This window comes from Magnolia sinica, chromosome 6 (genome assembly GCF_029962835.1).
Source record: "Magnolia sinica isolate HGM2019 chromosome 6, MsV1, whole genome shotgun sequence".
NCBI lineage: Eukaryota > Viridiplantae > Streptophyta > Magnoliopsida > Magnoliales > Magnoliaceae > Magnolia > Magnolia sinica.
In genome coordinates this window covers 99,657,907-99,679,797 of record NC_080578.1, presented here as the reverse complement: position 1 = coordinate 99,679,797, position 21,891 = coordinate 99,657,907, and the positions used below count along the sequence as shown (strand labels likewise).

The following is a 21,891-nucleotide window of genomic DNA, read 5'->3' as shown; positions in this document are numbered from 1 at the left end:
GTCCGATGGAGTGAGCTTACCCTGAATTTTCCATGGCCCAACTAGTCCGGTGGGTCACCCTTTATTGAGAAAAATGTACAATGGCGACCAAATGACCAACGGTCTGATTTTTGGATCAAGGTGTGTATACAGTTGGGCCCACCTAAGAAGGACCGGAATCATGTACAAGTACAACATCTGGTTTTGGCCCACCAAGTTGTATATGTAAAATCCACTCCGTCCATCACGTGATATCCCTTATTTTCACCGTACATACAAACGATCAGCCGGATAAAAACCGACGTTAATGGGAAAAATATAAAATTGCATCTGAAACCGCTAAGATCAAGCGTTATGGCCCACCTAAGCTGTGGATCTGTATCGTTTTCAGCCCCACGCCCTATCATCAAGGAGGGCACCTGATGGACGGAGTGGATTTTAAATATACAACGTGGTGGTCTCAAAGAGCTCGTGTGTTCTACAACCCTATTTGTAAAACACTGTGGGGTCCACCACGTTGTGTATGTAACATCCACTCCTTCCATCAGTTGATAAACATTATTTGAACCGTACATTATGAAGATAATCCGGATTAAAAACTGATATGTTAAAATTGCTTCCAAAACTGCTAAGGTCAGATGGTGTGGCCCACATGATTTTTTCATCACTCTTATTTTTGTATATTTTATTAATCATGTGGAGTTACAACCGATTAACGAGTTTGATGGAAGATAACCACCATCGTGGTACCACACACAAACCTATGGTTGGCATCTCACTCATATTGTTTCATGTGGTGTGGCCCATATGAGTTATAGATGTCTCTGAATATTTTACTTGAAATCTAAATTGGAGGATATAACATGATAGACGGAATGGATTTTAAATATGAAACATGGTGGGCCCCACAGGGCTTGGGTGTTTTTCGTACACGCGTGCCAGGTTGGCACGTACGAGAGAACCTCAAATGACCAAAATGCCCTGATAAAAATGAAAAAAACCCGTTTCTTCTCTCTTTCAGACAGGTTGAAAGAGGGGGAAGAAAAATAAAAATTAAAAAAAAAAGTATAAAAAAAAACCCTAAAAAAACAGAAAAATGGCGATTGCAAGAACGGGAGTTTTTGTAGACGATTACTTGGAGTGTAAGAAATTTCTTGTGATTTCTGACTGTTGTATTGATCTGAAATTTCTTGATTTTTCTTTTAAAATTTTCTTTTGTTTTTCTGAAAATTGAAGATTCAAGCACGTTGCCAGCAGAGCTTCAGAGACTTCTAAATACAATGAGAGAGCTCGACGAGAGGTCCCAAGGTAGGATTTTTTCTATTCCCAAAATGCCTTTCTAAACAATACTCGGTTCATCTGTTTCATCTATTTACGAAAAAAAAAACATTAATTTCTTTTCTTCTTTGGCAGTTTTTATTGATTAGAAAAATGCCCAGTTCTTCAATCTCATTGATTCTGTTGTTCTGAATTTCGGATTTTGTTTGCAATGGCAGTAATGATCAATCTGAAGAATACCCAGTTCATCAATTTCTTTGATTTTTTTATTTTTTTTTTTCAATTTTGAAGTACGGATTTTGTTTAAAATGGCAGTTTTTATTATTAGCTCAGTTTTCAATTTCATCCATTCTGTTTGTTCTGAATCTTGTATTTGTTTGTAATGGCAGCAATGATCAATTTGAAGAAGACCCAGTTCATCGATTTCATCATTTTTTAAAAAAAAATTCTGAAGTTTGGACTTTGTTTGTAATGGCATTTTTTATTCATTAGAACAATGTACTGGTCTTCAATTTCATCCATTCTTCTATTCTGAAATTTGGATCTTTTTTATTATTTAAAATTTTACATTCTGAAGTTTGGATTTTGGATTTTGTTTGTACTAACAGTTTTTATACATTAGAACAATTACCAGTTCTTCAATTTCATCCACTGTTATTCTGAATTTTGGATTTGTTTGCAATGGCAGCAATGATCAATTGTAAAATACCCAGCTTGTTGATTTCATTGAAATTTTAAAATATTGAAGTTTGGTTTCTGGATTTCGTTTGTAATGGAGTTGTTATTCATTAGAACAATTCCCAGTTCTTTATTTTATTCATTCTGTTATTCTGAAGTTTGAATTTTGTTTGTAATGGTAGATTTGAAGAATACCCAGTTCATCAGTTTCATGGAAATTTAAAATTTTTGAAGTTCAGATTTTGGACGGCAGTTTTTTTTCATTAGAACAATGGCCAGCAACAATGAATTTGAAGAATACCCAGTTCATTGATTTCATGGAAATTTAAAATTTTTGAAGTTTGGATTTTGGATGGCAGTTTTTATTCATTAGAACAATGGCCAGATTTTCAATTTCATCTGTTCTGTTATTCTGAAGTCTGGATTTTGTTTTTAATGGCAGTAGTGATCAATTTAAAGAATACCCATTTCAACAATTTCTTCAAAATTTTAAAATTTCAAGTTTGCATTTCTTTTCTTTCCCTATTTAGTTATGACAATTTTTCTTCATTAGAACAATCCCCAGTTCTTCAATTTCATCCATGCCGTTATTCTGAAGTTAGGATTTTGTTTGTAATGGCAGTAGCAATCATTTTGAATAGTTCTAATTCATGGACTTCATCGAAATGTAAAAATTTTGAAGTTTGGATTTTGGATTGTGTTTGCAATGGCAGTTTTTATTCATTAGAACAATGCCTGGTTCTTCAATTTCATCCATTATGTTATTCTGAACTTTAGATTTTGTTTGTAATGGCAGCAATGATCAATTTGAAAAATACCGAGTTCGTTGATTTCATCCATTTAAAAAAATCTAAAGTCTGGATCATGCCATCCATGATCAATTTGAAAAATAGCAAAAAAAGTGACCCCCTTTTTTTAAAAATGATTATGAAGTTTGGGTTTTGGTTTTCTTGGCAGCCATGATCAATTTGAATGATACCCAGTTCATCGATTTCATCAGTTGGTTTATTTTTAGATTCTGGAATTTGGGGGCCAGCAGTGGAAAAGGAAAAGGGCTTTCCTTTGATGTGACGATTTTTGTTGTTTGAATAGCAAAGTGGATTCCACCAACAATCATACACTTTTCCATAATTTGGATCCTTGGCATAAGAAACCAGGTGAGTATTGTGAGAGGAATATGAAATTTCTACTTTCTATCCAAACAAGAACATGAACTTGGAATCCATGTTTTAATAGTTCTCATGGAATTGTTTTTCCTAGCTTTTCCCTTGGATTCTATGTATCTAAACATGTCAGGGTCAGGTCTAGGATTTCACACGCCCCAAATCCTTTTGGTTGAAGTAGCTTTAAGGAATTTTACGTCTTGGGTGGCTAACCATCAATTGAACCCTAACAGATGGTGTTTAGGTGAAATCCTTGATTTAGACTCTTAAGTTCAAATATTATTAACTTATTTTTGTAGAGGCCAATGACAATGCTGATACCTTAGCTTTAGATAGGGTAGGAGGTCTCTTTGTATTGGAAATGATTCCACTCTTTGATCTTCTTTCCCCTCTTGAATCACATTTCTTGTTCTTATTAAAAAACATGGTCCGACAAACTCTAACCATGATGGTGTCCCATTACACTAGCCTTTTCATGGCATTGTACTGCTGGGTTGCCTCCTGTTCTAAATGAAAGAAGTCAAATGGGCATTGTTTCCTTAAGCCACGAGATTAGAATAAAAAACTTGTTACACTTGATAAACTCTCTTTGATGAACTTTTGAGGGCCCAAAAATAAGGTAGGATATTTGTTAGGGCTAACAATTGAGGTAGCAGTTCTGAGATTTTGTTGTTTTTCACAGAAGCAACTTCGCTTATACTTGCATGAGGGTTGCATTAGCAACACCCAATTTTTAATTCATGGTGAAAGTATGTAGTTTCATCTCAGATAAAATTCAAGAATGCTCTCTGCTATCTTCAAAAAATTTTGAAAAATGTTTTCTTTTTCTATTTTTCTATGGTAGCTATGATCAACCAGACAAGAGAACAAACCAAGTACTGCTTGGGAATGCCTTCACAGAGTTCTAAGAAAGGAAGCAATGAAGAAGACGACTCAGCATTTGAGAAGATGCGGAAGGAGATTGAGACAAATCAGGAGAACGCATTGAGCCTCTGCACTGAGAAGGTCTTGCTAGCAAGGCAAGCTTATGACCTTGTAAGTTCCTCTATTCGTTGTCCACTCAAGTTTTGTGCAGTTCATAAAATTTAATTGGTAATCACTTGTGTTTTCTGATCCTTCTCTTGTTCAACAATTTTTTTTTTTTTTTTTTTGAATGAAGCAGAGGATGTTCTTTGAGGTGGTTGTTGTTGTTATTGTTTACTCAGGTTGTTAGTCATTGTGGGCATTCTTTTGTGTTGCTTTTGTTTGAGTTCTTCCACTTGCAATATGCTGGTGTCTGATTTATTACAAATGGATGATACTATGAGTTGGGGTTTTTTTAGACGATGAAACTTAAATCTTATGTTTTCTCTTGAAGCTTTTACTTGCTGCTGTTTGTTGCTTAAATTGCTTTTTATTGTCATGTAGCAAGATGTTGGTTTCATTTTAGAGACTTGCAATGTTCTTCATTAACGAGCTGATTTATTTGCCCTGGTAACAAGTTGGTTGCTGACCTTGTCTTGGAAAACTTTAAATCCAGTGCCAAAGGGTATCTTTAGTTAGATTGGGCTTCTATTCACCTTTCCCATCATTTCTTGAAATGGCGCTGACTATCTCCAATACACGTAGTATACTTGTAAGCATAGTTTAAAAACCCGAAAACTCGAATCAGCTCGATATTCATCCAGTCCGGTCAATTCAAAGACTTAGCCAGGCTCAAGTTGATAATTAATAAATGCGAACTAGAACTTTTGGGATGGTAAGGAATATTTAAAATAGTTACATTTAGTATACATATTAAAAGATCAAAAACTAAACAACAAAGCTGTGCTTTGCTTGGTGGTAGGGAGTGTGTGTGAGATAAACACAGTTGTGAGTTTGATTCCTACTCCTTGTTTTAGATTTTATTGAAAACCTCCTTACTGGGCGAGTGACTTGGCCTGGGTCACCACAAGTTGCGTCGAGATGACCAAGTTATTTGAGTTGACTCGATGGTTTTTCCAGAGTCAGGGCTGAGTCACTATGAGAACCGAGTTTCCTAAAGACTCAGCTTGAAATCTCTCCAAGTCGAGTTGACTCGGCCGATTTCTCAGTTGAGTCAGTAACTTTTAGAACTATGCTTATAAGTCAATCCAGACCATAAATTGTGGCCCCCATTGTGGATAGATCATAGAGCGTAGTCAATCACACAGCTAATAACAAGAGGGCTCCTCTAATAATCAATTTTTTCCCTATTACAACACTTAAACAAATGAGATCCCAGCCCCATACTAATTACACTTCCTTTTGCCTTTTCAACTGTGGAAGGAATTTCATCTTACCTGTTACAAAAAGTCCTGTGATGTCTTTCTTTCCATATCAACCAGTATACCTGCAAGCAATGACAAACGCCATAACAATTTTCTCTTACATTCCCTGGACCCCCCATTACCTTGCTACGCTTAAGAGAAGGCCAGAAATGTCCCTTGCATATCAACCAAGCAATCCCAAAAGGCCTGAAGGTTTTTCTATATATAGCCAATATATTGCATTAAAACCAGAAAAAAAATCATTGATATATCATGATATAGATAGTACCACAATATGTTTCTCTTACATAGGAAACCTTTTGACTGTGGTCTGAAGTGGTTGATATAGATCAATGCAGTAGCTTTTTGGTGGACATGCTCCTTAACTGGTGCTCTTATGTGACATAGTTCAAGGATTGGGACACTTTAAATCCCATGGAATTTGTACTGTCTGAATGGTGCCAAGTTGAAAACCAGAGGTTATGTGATCATCCTAGATAATCACAAACTAAAATGCTCGGATACTTATGCTCAGCATCTGTGTACTTGACACAACATTAATACCAGATTCTTCTGCACTCTACCTAAATTTCCAACCCCCTATCTTTTCCATTTTGAGTCGCACAATGCGGGTTGGGGGTAATTTACAACCCGGACTACTATTCTACCAACCTGAAATTATGGTTTAGACTCTTGTTATTGATTAATTATTTAGGTTGTAATTTAAATTACATTTAGATTGTAACATTTATTTATTCTTTATATATGTTAGTACCATGCATATGCAATATAATGCCATGGATGAAGTGAGAGTGCTTGGAGTTTTCTTTGGGACCCTTCTCTAAGAGGGTGCTGAAGCTTAATGTCAACGGATGTTGTCGTTGGAATCTAAGGCTGACATGAGTCCATGGTATCATCGAGAATGAACCGGGAAGGGGTCTAGAAGCATGCTGTTGAAAAATGGTTACATAGCAGCCCTTGCATAACGGTAATGGTGGGACCTATTACTACAGGGCCATTACGCCAGTTCTCAGAAAAATGGCCTGTAACAGGCCTCTGTGCGCCCATACATTTCCTTTAAAAACAAATTTGAGGGGCACATAACAGCTGTTACAACCCGCATCATAACGGTCATAAGGCTGGCCCTTACGATCACCGTTATCGTTATTGAATACCTTGTCTAGAAGAGTCCTCTTGGGCCTGGATGGGTACTGCGACTCCAATAAAGCAAGGTTAGGGCCCTTTGGAATGGTTTTTGAGATCTCATCTGTATTCAAATGGGGGAAACAATCATCAAGCGACATTTTGTTGATTCAATTCATTGGGAACTCTGTAGGGGGGTTCCCTTGGAAGTTTGTGATTGGTTTGAAGAAATTAGATCACATTGCCAAGGTCTCTCCTTCATCTTTAATGAATTTTCAATTGCTTGCTCCAAAAAAAGAAGGGTGGGAAATTGTGAAGGTAGTTTGTTAGGCAAGAATGGAGTTTAAAATTGGATTTGGAGTGGGGAGATGATCCCCCAATGGTATAATTTTGTAGCTTCCTTTTGTTTTTCATGCAGACCACTTTTACCAATAAATTTTTTAATAGAACTAATACTAATGAGGTAATGCAGGGGCATTTTCACACCGGGCTTGAGTGGGGTAGCCTGTGGAATACGGGGACACTCGGGGTGGGCGGCCCGTGGGAGGCAGGCCCCACCCGTTTGAGGCGGTACCCATGTGATGTGGGCCCACGAGGAGGGTTCGGCCGAGGTCCTAACCCATGCTATGTGGGGCCTGGGCTATGAGATAAATGGATTAATTCGCCATGCTCTATCAATTCGAGCTTTTAGAGTAAGTAGTTAGTTGTCCTACATCAAAGTGGTATTAAAGTAGGTGGTTTTGTGTTCAAGGCTCATCATCGGGGGTGATTAATGCATGGGCATTTTCACACCCGGCTCGAGTGGGGGTAGCTTGTGGGATGCGAGGACACATTTGGGGTGGGCGGCCCGTGTGAGGCGGGTGGCTCGTGTGAGGCGGTACCCATGTGATGTGGGGCCCACGAGGGGGTTTCGGCCGAGGTTTGAGCTTTTAGAGCAAGTGGTTAGTTGTTTTGCATCATGAGGTCTCTAATCCAAGCGGTTGGACACCATAAGTTACCGTCGACCTGTGGATAACTTCCAATTCATCATTTGTGTGACATCCAACCATTCTTATAGGTTGGCCCTACCATGAGGACCATCTTATGCAAAAAACAACCCTATCCATAAGTGGACCACACCATAGAAAATGATGTCTAGCCACTGATAAATGACAAAATACAAGTGTGGTCCACCTGCTGAGTCAACATGGTTTATATTTGCACAGGGTGATCCTCATGATGGGGACAATTTATTTTATAGGTTGGATGTCGCCCACAAATGACATGTTGGAAGTTATTCTTCGGGCGGATGGTAACTTGTGGTCCAACCAGATGAACTTGAGACCTCCATAATAATAACATTGGCAAGATGTTTCAACTAAAAATCATAACATTGAATATGAATAGCATTTTATGAATGGAATACCCATATCAATGTCTGTGTCCTACCAAGAAAAAAAGCCATAGGGCTACAAATGAGGATATACTGCCTTTGCAATCATCTTTTAGGGTCTGTGGTTAGGCCCCAAAATTGGGATTAAGTTCATTCCCAATTTTGGTGGTCCCCATACCCTCCATGCTAGATTCGTTGCCTTTAGAGGCGCTGAAATTTGAAACTTGTAGGAAAAGTAAACATCCCTGTAAGTGTGGTTTAGCGGAAAAAAGCATTGCACAAGGATCAGATGCGGAGGGCATCAGCCTCACCAAAATTGGGATTAGGCATAATCCCCACTTTGGGTGATCCCCTACCAAAATGGTCCCTTAAGACACAACATAAGTCAAAAAAGAACCGCATAGGAATAGCTTGAAACCTGTAAAACACGGCAGGCCTCACACAAACTGAATTCTATGTATGATATGGTGATATGTTACTGCTTGCAAGCACCTTTATGCAACGTAGAATATGACCAATTGGCTTCATATCCTGAATCCCTGATCAGGAAAGGAAGTAGCTTGAAATCTCGCATATGTGTTATGGTTGTGGACTTCATGTTCGCTATTGGGGGTTGTGAGTTCTGAATACTGGAGTTTGAAACGAAGTGCAATCTCTTGCAGATTGATAGCCATGTAAAACGACTTGATGAAGACCTTAACCAGTTTGCAGAAGATCTTAAACAAGGTATGACAAATCTAAATTGGAAAGCCTGATTTCTTTCTTCTCTCTGGCCATTATTCCAGATTTTTTATCATCATCATCATCATGTAAGCCTTATCCCAACTAATTGGGTTGGTTCATGAATCCTGTTCTACCAAGATTGTCAGGATTCAAATAGTAATATTAAAATATGGCAAAAGTCCACGGTCAACAGACAATTAGCCCCGCGATCAAAGGTTGGGTCCTTCCAATCTGGGAGAATTATGGGGCATCCACCATTCATTTTGAGGCCCATCAGAACGATGTTTTGGATCACTGCACCATGGGCATGTCAGAAAAATGTCTGTTTGCTCATGTGCAGGACCCTGTAATTCCTCTTCTTATATACATATGATGTTCTAAGAAGAGGAATGGTAATTATAACCATGACCTCTACAAACACTAAATTCAAGCATCCCACATGTGCCTAGATGTTATCCATGTGCTAGATGTGGGCTGTTCATCAGGTCGTCCAGACAATAATGTGACCTAGCCCAAAAGTTAGGCTGAACCGCTTATCAGGTAACACATCTATGCAAAAAATGGATGGTTCAAAAAGGATAAGCAATGGTTCACATTCACATACATGCAAAACAGGATGATTTCAGTAGGATAAGCAAGAATCAGTGGAGCAGCCTCCTCTTGGGTGCACATTCACCGTGGGGTCCATCTGATGATCAGTCTCAGTCTTGCAAACTTGTGCCACCTCGGCTTGCATGGGGCGCTTGATCTTAGCGTTTGCAAGTACTGCTGCTCTTTGAGGAAAATGAACAGATCCGGACATTTATCTGTCAAATGAATATAATACATGTGAATTTTCTCATGACCAAGACGTCAGTTTCCTTTTTTCTTGTTTCTCATTATCAATAGAGAGTATTCTGTGTTGGAGTTAGAAGTATATGGTAGCTCATTAGTGATTGTTTTTCCCCGCTGATATTACAGAGGGAAAGATACCACAAGATGAGCCAGCAATACTTCCTCCACTGCCCATAGTCCCTAAGGATGAGAAGCGGAAGTTGTTTTTTAGTACACCTCAGCCAAAGAGAATCAATTTCAGAGAGAGGGATTGGGAGAAGGAGGGTGATCGAGATTTTGAACTCATGCCTCCTCCGGGAAGCCATAAGAAGAACGTTCCTGCACCTGCCGATCTTGATCAACTGACTGATCCAAATGAACCGACATACTGTGTCTGTCATCAGGTTACTTTATATAGCTCCTGTGTTTTCATTGTCTACTCTATACTAGGTTTTGTCAACAGGATAGGCTCCGGATGGGCCCAGGTAAGCTTAAGCCCATCCTTTTTTTAATTTAATTTAAAATTTTCTTTTAAGCCAATGGATTTAAGACTCGATGACTCAGGCCGACTTGTTTGGTCTCGAGTCCGGTGGCGACTAGATCGAGTCAGGGGTGACTCGTGGTGTCAAACTGGATTGGGTTCGGCTGAGTCTGGGTCAGCTCAAAAGAGTTGGAGTCATCACTCCATGTTCAGGCCTGAGCCATAGGGGTGGCAATGAGCCGGGTTTGGGCCAGGCCAAGCTACACCTGGGTGCCCTGCCCGACGCTTAAGGTCAAGGCCCCAGCCTTGCATGAGTCTAGCTTTGCAGGCCGAAGCCTGACCCAGTCCCAGGCCACACTTAGAGGAACGAAAGGTATACATGAATCTTCCTAATCTATCCATTGGTGAAATGGGCCACACTAAGAGGAACAAAATCAATGGTCTACATTCAAGATTCATGGGCTGCCTAATCAAGGTTCTGAATGGTCTATTTGTAGGACATAAGATGTGCACATGAGGTCAAGACAGACTAGTCCGGGTTGGGTAAACTGACTTTGAGCCCAAGCTCAGCCCAAAAATTGATTGGGAAATGCATACCACGCCAAGCCCAGCCCACAGGCCAAGCTAATAGTCCAAATCTATTCCAAAGCTGGGTTGCACTTGTCCGGTCCATTGCAACCCTTATTGAGCCCTCCCTGTGGTCCTTAAAGTGATGGCCACTCCATGTCAATTATGAATGAGCCTGACCCTTGGCGCAGGTGTCAGGTGTCAACAGAGCCATCAAACCTGAGATTGAGTCCTGCCCAATAATCTACAGGGGCAAAATTCAGCAGCCCAAAATCTTCCCATATTGGGTGAGGCCCAACAAGTTTTGAGCTTAGCTTGGCACATTGACATCTGTCCCGTATAAGCTCTCATGTCCCAGCTTCTCCAGGCACCACTGTAGGGTATAATGCTTGGTATCTAAGGGCCTGTTTACCTTTGGGTGGTTCTGATTGGATTGGTTAGACCAATTGTTTTTGTTTCGAGTGGGAGGAGCAGAAAGAAATTGGAAATGGCACTTCTTTCGATGTTTCTGCTTCTGCCTAAGCCATGTTGGAATGTTGGGATTCACCTCCTTTCCAAACAGGCCCTTATCTTATTCTTCTCCATATAATTATTGTGCTGCTGTCATCTTCATAGCTTGTCCAATTTTGCTCCCCCGCTGTAATATCTGAACTGCAATTCTTTGGTTTATTGTGTTTTTTCCAGGTATCCTTTGGAGACATGATCGCCTGTGATAACGAGAATGTGGGTGATCTTCCATTGTTTCATCCTTAGCAATTCTTTTATTCATTTCCATTCGCCTGCTTTCACAATTCATACTATATATAGCATAAGGGTGCATTATTCCCATCTTAGTTGTACTAAAATTTGATAATCATTCATATAGAAGAAATGACCACAGTGATGTTGGTGCCATTTCCATTTTTAGTGGTGACTAAACACCGAATTGCAGTTCCATATGTTTTGGGCCAGGCCAGAACGATCATAATTTAAATGCGGAGATTGTCCCTCCTAACAGATGAAGTGGGGCTACCCCTTCTTTGGTCATTCCTCTTTATTGAATTGAATCATTTCAATAATTCAGTTTGATTGAACACCCAAATGTATTCAAAATGTGCCTTTCTCAACTTTGTGTTTGTAGTTCGTCTTTTATTCCAGCCTCCCTAACCATTACATAACAAAAAATGGCACCCAATTATAGTCCAAAAAACATCAGCCTTCTGCACCATTAGTAAGAGTGGCAGAAACATGGATAGGTGGCTCGTTTGAGTCGACTCGGTCCAATTCATTCAGTACTGAGTCGAATCATGGCTCGGCCAAGTCACCCTCAACTTGGCTGAGTCGTTATTCGACTCAGGACCGAATGAGTCAGTCCAAGTCACCAGGTCTTAAAACGTTGGATACAGATATCTCCATGTTCACAATTACCATACTATTACTATTAGTATCCGAATGGCTCGTCACAAATTACAAAGTCTCACTTGGTCCGCACTCTTTTAATTTTGTTCCCTTTAAAGTTTCTACTCACCAGATTGAACAACTACATTTTTTGTTGGCCATTTATAAGAATCTTGACCTGAGATATGTTTAGAATCACTGGGCCTTGAATTCATCAAATACGGCCCACATTTGGTGACCCCGCTATTAATCTGATGGGCACCCACCATGGATGGGCCATGCTCCAAAAATCTATCAGGTTGTAAGATCCTAGCCATCCAATCTCTGGCCTTCTCTAATTGAATATGGACCAGTGGTATCTTTTCGTAAACCATCCATGTGCAAATTGTTCCCACAGAGGAGATCTTGGTGCATCATGCACATCAGTTCAGTCGTCTGGTCCCTGGATCACCGGATTGTGGGATTGACTTGTTGGAACCCAAGGCTTGGGCTATAGATGATAATGTGGTTATAAAAAAAAATAAAAATAAAAATTTAATAATAAATTTCACGGAGTCATGCTTCTATTGTTTGTCTCTGTTTGGACAGTGTGAAGGAGGCGAATGGTTCCACTATTCCTGCGTGGGGCTGACGCCAGAGACGAGGTTCAAGGGAAAATGGTATTGCCCGACCTGCAGGCAGCTATCATCCTAACTCAAATGTAATTTCAGCCGTGAGAGTCTCTCTCTATCAACTATGGTGGGCTGGGGGATATATGGGCATTGTTTTCATCGGGACCTGATCGGGATGGGCGGCCTGCCTTTTGTCATATGGGGTGTTTCTGTTTTGATGTCTCTGCCACAGCAGGGGTTCGGAAGCAGGTAGGAATTTCCGAGTTCTTTTGAATTCTGTTTATTAATGAGAAGGGTCTTTCATTTTCTTTGCAATGTTCGGTAGTGGAATGCGGTGGTCTGGGAAATTGTAGGTGGGCTCTGCCACAATGCCATAGTTGGAAGGTGAGGCTGGTTCAGTCATCAGGTGGGCCGCACGCACACATTGAATGTGGTATGTTGGTTTATTCTTCTTTAACTTGTGCAATTGATGGTTGGGGCATGCAGTGAGGTCCACCTGTTGAATGGCCCAGATCTCGGCTGGGGAGGGATTCTTCTAAACTAAATAACAGCATTGGTTCCCATTCAATGGCTGGTCACCAGTCATCAATCATGTGCCATAAAACCTCATTGGGCGAGCCCCAGCCGGACATGGTCCATCCCATTTGGGGCTTTTACAAAATATATCACATTTTATTATATTCTTTCCGAGTATGATCCACCCGGTGAAGTACTTCCAATCAATCATGTTTGTGTGACTTCATAACACTTTCAATACATTGGCCCCACCATGAGGATCGCCTTGTGCAAGAATCAGCCTCATCGGCTCATGAAGCGGGCCACACTATAGAAACCAATGTCTAGCTGCTGATAAATAGCAAAATACAACTGCGGCCCGCCTGATGAGTGGATGTGGCTGATTCATGCAGAGGTTGATCCTCGTGATGGGGTCAACATATTGGACCGTTCCGGCTGGGCCTATTTGAAAATCTGATTTTGCTAGGACAGATCTGGCCTGTTTTATATGTTATTAGGTGGGGACGAAAATGGGCCGTCGCTGGTCAGTCGAGGATCCCTGTTCAACGGTCTGCAGCAGTTATGGGCCTGATTGGGGGCTGAGTTCATGATTGCAGGTCCAATTAATGAATGCAGTGTGTTCCATGTTCCCGAGGGACGGACGCTTGATCTGTTGGCTCCACCATGGATGAGTGATGCCCAAAAGATCTTCCAATTGACGGGTTGGATCTGGGAGATTATTATTATTATTATTATTTTGGGGTTGAATCTTTCATCAGTAGTGTGGCCATGTGATCAACGATCTGTAATCTCTGTCCGACATCTACTAAATTGGTCCCTTGTTCCAGGTCTAATTAGATAAGACAGGAGATTGGCTGGGCCGGCGATAGTTTGGATGCTTCTTATGAACTGATTGGACTATCCAAAAATCGATCTTTTTTCTTATGAGTTGGGGCCATGGCGGCTCGATGACTACGACTGAGTTGTCGGGTCTCGAGTCGAGTTGTGACTTCCTTGAGTCAGGGGTGAATCAGTCTACTCGTCTAAGTTGGGGTTGAATCATCTGGGCAACTCATCGTGTCGAACTGGAATGGGTCTGACTGAGTCTTAGTAGGCCCAGGTCTTCGATCCATGGGTAGGGCTGGCAATGGGCCGGAATGGTCTGCCTGACTTTCATGTCAATCAGCCACAAGCTAGGCTGGGTGGGCCTGAATTTCAAGCTTGAAAAAGGGTTCTGTCTGTGGATGAAAATGGGACCCAAAAACGTTGAAAGGCCTTTTGGAAAAGGGCTTCATCCAAACGCGTCCAAGACGGTTCAAATGCCATTTTAGGTGTCATCCAAACGCTCCCTAATAATAAAAAATTGGCCTAATTTCTGCAACCGGATGAATAAAACGGAAGCGCATTATGTCGTTAATCCGTCCAAGCAGGCCTCTGTGGGGTCCACTGAGATGTATAGGTTTTATCCACGCCGTCCATCCATTTTACCAAATCATATTAGTACATGACCCAAAAAATGATGAAGATATAATACTCAAGTGGACCACAAAGAATGGATTTAACTCTGATCATTAAAAACCTCTTGGAAGCCGTAGAAGTTTTGGATCGAGCTGATATTTGTGTTTTCCCTTCATCCAGGTCTATATGACCTAATCAACAGGTCAGATGGAAAATAAATATCACAATGACTCCCAGGAAGGCTTCAACGGTGCATGTGATTCTCACCTCTGCTTCCTGTGGTGTAGTCCACCTGAGCTTTGGATCTGCCTCATTTTTGGGATCATACCCTAAAACGATCTGAAAAAATGGATGGACGGTGTAGATAAAACCCATATATCACGGTAGGCCCCACAGAGACCCTGCCTGGACGGATTAACGTACAGACAATGGGCTGATTAGTTCATTAGATCGGCCTTGCATGGTACGCCTAGATCCAAGATCCTGTCTGATACATACCTTAGGTGGGCCACACCAAAGGGCCATACAAAAACATGGGCCATTCGAAAATTCAAGTGGGGGCCACACCATGTGAATATATAGGTTTTTGTCATGACTGTAGCTCCCAGTGGTGTGGCCCACCTGAGTTTCGGATCGAGAATTCTTCGATGATGGACGGTGAACGTGAAGAGATGCACCAAATTCACGGTTTAGATTCCACATACACATCACGGGTGGGCTCCACAGCTTGAAAGGGTGGGACGCGGTTTGGCTGGCGATCCCAACACCAGCCAGATAGCTGGTGTCTAAGCTCTGTGGGCCCCACCATGATGTATGTGTTTTATCCATTCCGTCCATCCATTTTTCTATCTTATTTTAGGGTATGAGCCGAAAAAGGAGGCAGATCAAAAGGTCAAATGGACCGCACCACAGGAAACAGTGGGGATTGACTGCTTGCTGTTGAAAACTTCTTGGGGCCCACCGAAATGTTTTTTTTTTTCCATCCAGCGTGTTCATAAAATCATATAATCCTGGATGAAGGGAAAACACAAATATCAGCTTGATCCAAAACTTCTGTGGCCCCATAAAATTTTCTATGGTAAGCGTTCAATGCGCACTTTTTTCCAGTGGTGTGGTCCACTCGAGCTTTGGATCTACTTCATTTTTGGTCTAATTACATAAAATGAGCTGATTAAATGCATGAACGGCTTGGATAAAACATATACATCACGGTAGGGCCAATAGAGCTTTGTCACCAGCCAAACGGACGTCCTAGGCGTGGTGATATTACCATGCATTTCAACGTATGAGATCATTCCCCTGCACGTTTGTGTGGTGTCGACCTCTGTGAGGCCGACCGTGATTATCGAATGACACCAAATCCGCCCATCAGTTTAAATGGAAGGTCTCCTTAACCTTTTTGAATAATCAAACGGTTGAGAAGCTTCAGTCTTAGTCTTTTTTAGAGTATCGCCCATCCACCGTGGGGCTCGTCATATGAACGGTTTAGATCATCGGAAAGGACTGCATACGTATCTTACTGCAATAGGTAGGGATGTATCGAAGGACGGACGGGGGATGGCGGGGGAATTTCGTACTAACAATTCAAACTGATAATCAAGATCCCTACTCGCGCCAGTTGTCAAATCTTACTCTCCTAATAATTCCAAATCTGACATCTTCTTACGATGAAATCCGGTCCGTTCACTAGGAAGCCCTGATCACATGTGTTGATTTAACAAAAATAAGAAGCTGGAAAATCAAGTGATGGACCACCCGTGCATGAAAGTATTGGACGGCAGAGAAGACTTGACAACATACACGTGCCGCCCATGGTATGACCTTCCAGTTTTAATTTCTGATTTTCCAGACGGGTATATAAGCAGTTGCTCTCAAATCCCACCTACTGAAACGCGACGGACCTTACGCACGCTTGCCACATTGGCACGTGTAAAGAGAGCAGAACTATAGATCCTACTCTCGCGAGTAGCGTTAGCGGCCTCATTCAAATTTCAATGTCCCCGCTAAAGAGATGTCATCATGTCCAACCTGTTTAAACGGTAACATACCGTCCATCCAGAAAATATTTTCAGCCCATCATATGTCTACAAAATCCAACCGGTAAAAGTATTGTTACACAACTAGAAATATATTATGAAAGATCATCCTAATCCTTCCTTTATGTGGGCCACATAAGTATTCCTATATGATATTAGTGGCTAATATTGTTTTCTATTGTGTGGTCCACTTACTAAGTATAGTATTAGGAAATCTTAATTCAGTGAAAAATCTATTGGACGGTTTCGATTTAACGTATACACAAGAGTTTGAAACTTATCATCTGGTTGGACGGTAACTTATTGTCCAACCAGTTGAATATGAGCGTTACTCTCCGCCTAAAACCTCACAAAAGGTATGGGAGAGAGAGAGAGAGAGAGAGAGAGATTTGAAAAAACCTAATGTAGCAATAAAATCTCCGAATCTTTTTGATAATCCCAACCTTCCAAAACATCAATTTCCCATATTTCTCCGCTCCACCAAAACCAATCAGAGAGAGAGAGAGAGAGAGAGAGAGCTTCTTCAGCTATCGATCAGGTCAGTCCTCTGTTTCCCCTTCTTTCATTTCGAATTTTCCACTCTCTCTCTCTCTCTCTCTGCATTTCTTCCTCAAGATCAATTGCACTGCTAGAATCAGAAGAGAAAAAAAACCCATTTCCGTATTTTTACGGATTAAAAAAAAAAACTTTCCTGTGTCTCGTTTGATGAAAAAAAGTTAGAAATTCATATCAGATGCTTGATTGTTCTTTCTTGAATGCAATAAAAATAAATAAAAATAAATAAGGAATTTTTTTTAGCACTGTTGTCCTTTTGTTTCGGGATTTCTTGAATAACACTTCTGTAAGATTTCTGTCCTTTGCATCTATCAATTCTAATCTGGAAAAAGAACACAAAAAGATCAGAAACGCATTTTAGCTGTTTGATTTTCTTTGCCAGAAAATCAATTCACGAAGTGTAGAAAAGGAAATTCCTCATGATGGGCTACGTTTTATTCTTTGTTCTTTCAGCTTCTTGAATGGGTAGAAATCTGAGCCCGATACTTCGGAGGGAGCTGGCGAACCTCGACAAAGACGCCGACAGCCGTAAAACTGCCATGAAAGCATTAAAATCCTATGTCAAAGACCTTGACTCAAAGGCAATCCCTCAATTTCTTGCCCAAGTATCAGAAACAAAAGGACCAGGTTCGTCTTCCGGCGAGTACACCATCTCTCTCTATGAAGTCCTCGCCCGAGTCCATGGCCGTAACATTGTCCCCCAGATCGATAACATCATGTTGACCATCGTCAACACCTTGACGTCGAGTGCGGGATCGTTCCCGCTCCACCAAGCATGCTCGAAGGTGGTCCCTGCGATAGCAAGGTACGGGATCGACCCCTCAACTCCTGAGGAGGAGAAGGTGAAGATAATACAATCCCTCTGTAAGCCTCTATCCAGTGTCCTCATGGGCCCTGCTGAAAGTGTTGCATCTGGAGCTGCCCTGTGCTTGAAGGCGCTTGTTGAATCTGACAATTGGCGGTTTGCATCTGACGAGGCTGTGAATGATGTCTGTCTGAGGGTGGCGGGGGCTTTGGAGGAGAAGCTGACACAGACAAATTCTCACATGGGCCTGGTCATGGCATTGGCGAAGCATAACAGCCTGATTGTTGAGGCTTACGCGAGGTCGCTCATTCGATCGGGGTTGCAGATTTTGACGGCTGGTGTCGCAGAGGGGAATTCACAGAGGAGGCTTTCAGCTATCCAAATGATAAATTTCTTGATGAAGTGCATTGATTCGAGGAGCATCTTCTCAGAGCTAGCAATGATTGTTGATGTGTTGGAGAAATGTGATTCGGATCAGATGCCGTTTGTCAGAGGTGCTGCTTTTGAGGCATTGCAGACTGCTAGGATGATAGCTGCAGATAAAGGGTCAAAGTTTGAGAAGGATTCGAGTTCAATCACAGGTTCAAATTTCAGGAGGGACCATAGCCGGAGGAATTTATGGGGCGGTAGTAGGGATAATCGGAACCGTAGGGGCAGCAGATCCCCAAGGCCCATGTCACCTGAGTCGCATACTGTCAATTCTTTCATCGAGTATGATTCTCTCATGGACTCACCATTGTCGACTGGGCAGGCTTCATGTAATTTTGCATACGGCAGTCATGCAAATCGGAAGCTGTGGAGGTGTGAAAATGGTGGCGTGGATGTATCTTTGAAGGATGGCCTATACTCGGCAGCTGGGTACGGTGATGACCGCTTAAAATCATACGTTGAGCATTTTGGCGATGGAGGACTCAGCGATGTGGAAGGAGATCGATTAGAGGCATTTTCTGGATTTGCACAGGCTAGTAGTCCCACGAACACAATAACTCGGAGTGCTACACCAAGTCCTCAGGTAATCTAATTATTTTCTGAATTTCATGCATAACAATAACACTTTTTAATTAAAAATTCCTCAGTTTCAATTCAATTGCAAACTTCGATTTGGCGTTTATTTGTTTTGTGGGATTACAGACGGATTTCTGAGAAATTCCTGCAAATGCTGATAGACTGGTTTGTTATATGTTGATATTTGCATTTCTTTCTATTTTGCATTTCATGTGTACCAATAACAATTTTCAATTTAAAAAAAAAAAAAATCCTGGTTTTGATTTCAACAATGAACGCGAAACACAATTTCTTTGTTTTTTGTTGGAATATACATCGATTTCTATGAAGTTTCTGCATATTTTATATAGGTTGATTGCGATATATTGAATGTATATAAAGGGACCTAACACTCCAAAACTCTCCTGCACGTGCGGGGTGGAAGAACTCTGCACGGGAACATACTGGGCAAGGGCGAAGGAACACTCAACTCACGCCATAAACGGCCACCCATGGGAGAATATATTCCGGTGGCTTTTTTTTTTTTCCAGTGGCATATTTGCTACTTCTGGGATTCGAACATTTGACCTTCCGCTTTGATACCAACACTTTTGTGCGACATCTGAGCCACAGATCAGGTGGTCCCGCAGTGTGGATGACCTGACTTAGAAATTAAGCTGGTCCACTTATGGGGTGAGCCAGATGTGTACACTGAGTCCAGACCGGCACCCCCCTCCCCTTCGCAATTTTTTTTTTAAAAAAAAAAATCACCATTGTTTCAGTATGTTTATGTCGAACAACCATTCACTCCAAAAGCTTAAGCTGTCAGAGTGTGGTGTATCAATGTATATTGAGGGACTTTATCACTTTAACACCCCCCTGCACGTGCGAGGTGGGAACTCCGCACGGGAACATATTGACGAAGGTGGAGGGACACTCACACCATAAATAGGCCGTGTTTAATTTCCCGATCCCTGGGCCGGACCTGATTTTCCTGACCCCCCATGGGAGAATAATATATTAGCGAGCATATTTGCTGCTCTCGAGATTCGAACATAGGACCTTCCGCTCTGATACCATGTCGAACAACCATTCACTCCAAAAGCTTAAGCTGTCAGAGTGTGGTGTATCAATGTATATTGAGGGACTTTATCACTTTAACAGTTTAGGCCCACTAGATGAATTGATCTTTGGTCTAATTCATCTGCATTGTCAGGCGTCCTGCTAACCTGCTGGGTTGGTATGTTCTGTTCATGTAGAGATACGTGTGTCCCACAGAATGAAGCCATGAATTTTGACTTCCATTTGTTTGATCCTTTACAACTCTAGCATACTTCATGGTGCTGATAGAAACACATAATTGTATTGCTGCTCACATCGATTTTGCAGAGATCACAATCCCAGCTTAATGCGGATGATATCAGAATCTTCACGACTCCAAGGAAGCTCATCCGCTCGCTTCAAGATCCAGATGATGTCAGCTCTGATTTCTTTGAGAAACAAGCTGAGAAGATCAGAAGCCCAGCTTCATGTGAAGTGGGGTGGGAGCCAACAAGAGAAATGAATGGAAGTGATGGCAGTCCGGATAGTTTGAATTACGTGGTCAGAGGCAAACAGAATTGTGAGAGGGTGCAGAGCAATCTGAGCTGGAAGAACAAAGCTACAGATGCAGAGCCGGAGCTGGATGGCTTTGAATCAGTGTCATCAACGGGCGATGTTGATCCGGATGCTAAAAACTGCAAGGAGTTGTATGAGGCGAGAGGAAGAGAGAACAATGGAATGCGAACTGTAGGCCCAAAACGTACAAGTTTCAGGAAGGCTGCCGCCCTTAGTTTGGTTTGTGGGCTTACGTTGATTCTTCCTGCTATTATCTTATCGACAATGTGGCTTGACAATCACGACGAATACTTCAATTTGGTTCCCACCTAATGCCCTCTGTTTTTTTGTTTTTTTTTTTTGTTTTTTTTTGTATTTTTGTATTTTTGTACTTCTGTTGAAATAGCAGCACCCTATCTTTTGTAACCTGCATTATCAAACATTTGTTGGATGTCTAGAACTTCAATTTTTATGCAATCTGAAGTTGTCAATCTTGTGGGTGGATTTTTCAAGTGATGGATACTCTTTGTAACAAAAGAAGAATCAGGAAGATGGCATGTAGATGTTTGTGGGCTACCATTAAAGGGCGCTGCAAAACAGCTGACATTTGGGAAGTAGAAAAGATGTGCCTTGCAGGGCTGCATTATTTGGGTGGTGACTGAAATTTATGGCAAATGGCCCATTGCAATGAATGGCTTTGGAGTTGAATGGAGATACAGGAATGTTCAATTGCATCAATGAATTTCTGTTCTTGTGATCATAAAAATGGAGTCTGGATCCAATACAAATGTTTCTACATTAAGCTTGATGTACAAAACGTCCTACCATGATATCTAAGGACATCCAATCTGTCCATGATGTATGTCCCTTCCAATTCTCATTGGTTTCCAAAATGCCAAGTCGATCCAGAACTCAGGTACACACCATGCCTAAAAATCATGTGTTGTATGCCACCTGAGTTTGGGAATGGCCTGATTTTGGGTGGTGGCTAGCATTTATGGGAATGACTTTTTCGAGTTGAATGGAGATGTAGACATCCAAATGAGCCATAAAGTGCAGCATTGTATTTGTTCTTGTGATCCTTAAACAAAAAAAAAAGGAGATGAGAATAGGGTTTTAGTCCTTTCCCAGTAAGGAAGTGCTCTTCTTTGAGGCCTATCGGTCTGGAGTCCTTTTCGGAATATCAAGCTTTCAGTTTTAGCCATGATATGATGACCTCCAACCACTTGGTTATTTGTCAGCATGGATTTGGATTCTGACTTAAGAATCCAAATCCTAAAATTTCAAACCTAGATTTTGCAATCTTTCTGTTGTATTTGGGAGCTTATCAATACTGTGGAATCTAGAAATTACATTGACAGCCTGGATTTTTTACAAAAGGGGGTCTCAAAAAAGAGGAGAGCAGTTTATACTTGGGAGATCGAAAATCCGGAAATTTGCACCCCAACTTTTCTCTTGGATTTCAAAAGGGGGCCCTTTTTAGTATTTACAATCCAAGTTGGATCTGAAT

At 41.3% G+C, this 21,891-nt stretch overlaps 2 protein-coding genes across 4 annotated transcripts; both read left to right on the top strand.

The window, feature by feature from the left end:
* Positions 1–964: 964 nt before the first annotated feature.
* LOC131249247 (PHD finger protein ING2) lies at positions 965–12,767 on the top strand. The gene is made up of 7 exons (XM_058249889.1): positions 965–1,121; positions 1,216–1,287; positions 3,943–4,133; positions 8,543–8,606; positions 9,564–9,820; positions 11,149–11,187; positions 12,430–12,767. The coding sequence occupies exons 1-7, from the start codon at positions 1,076–1,078 to the stop codon at positions 12,532–12,534; spliced, it is 774 nt and encodes a 257-aa protein (XP_058105872.1). The 5' UTR covers positions 965–1,075; the 3' UTR covers positions 12,535–12,767.
* Positions 12,566–20,858, top strand: LOC131249245 (protein SINE1-like). 3 transcript variants are annotated; one of them, XM_058249887.1, is made up of 3 exons: positions 12,566–12,701; positions 17,450–18,813; positions 20,175–20,858. In XM_058249887.1, the coding sequence occupies exons 2-3, from the start codon at positions 17,458–17,460 to the stop codon at positions 20,712–20,714; spliced, it is 1,896 nt and encodes a 631-aa protein (XP_058105870.1). In that variant the 5' UTR covers positions 12,566–12,701; positions 17,450–17,457; the 3' UTR covers positions 20,715–20,858. The 3 variants fall into 3 exon arrangements, with proteins under 3 accessions (XP_058105870.1, XP_058105869.1, XP_058105868.1); XM_058249886.1 differs by lacking the exon at positions 12,566–12,701 and adding an exon at positions 12,773–12,885; XM_058249885.1 differs by lacking the exon at positions 12,566–12,701 and adding an exon at positions 16,826–16,979.
* Positions 20,859–21,891: the final 1,033 nt, after the last annotated feature.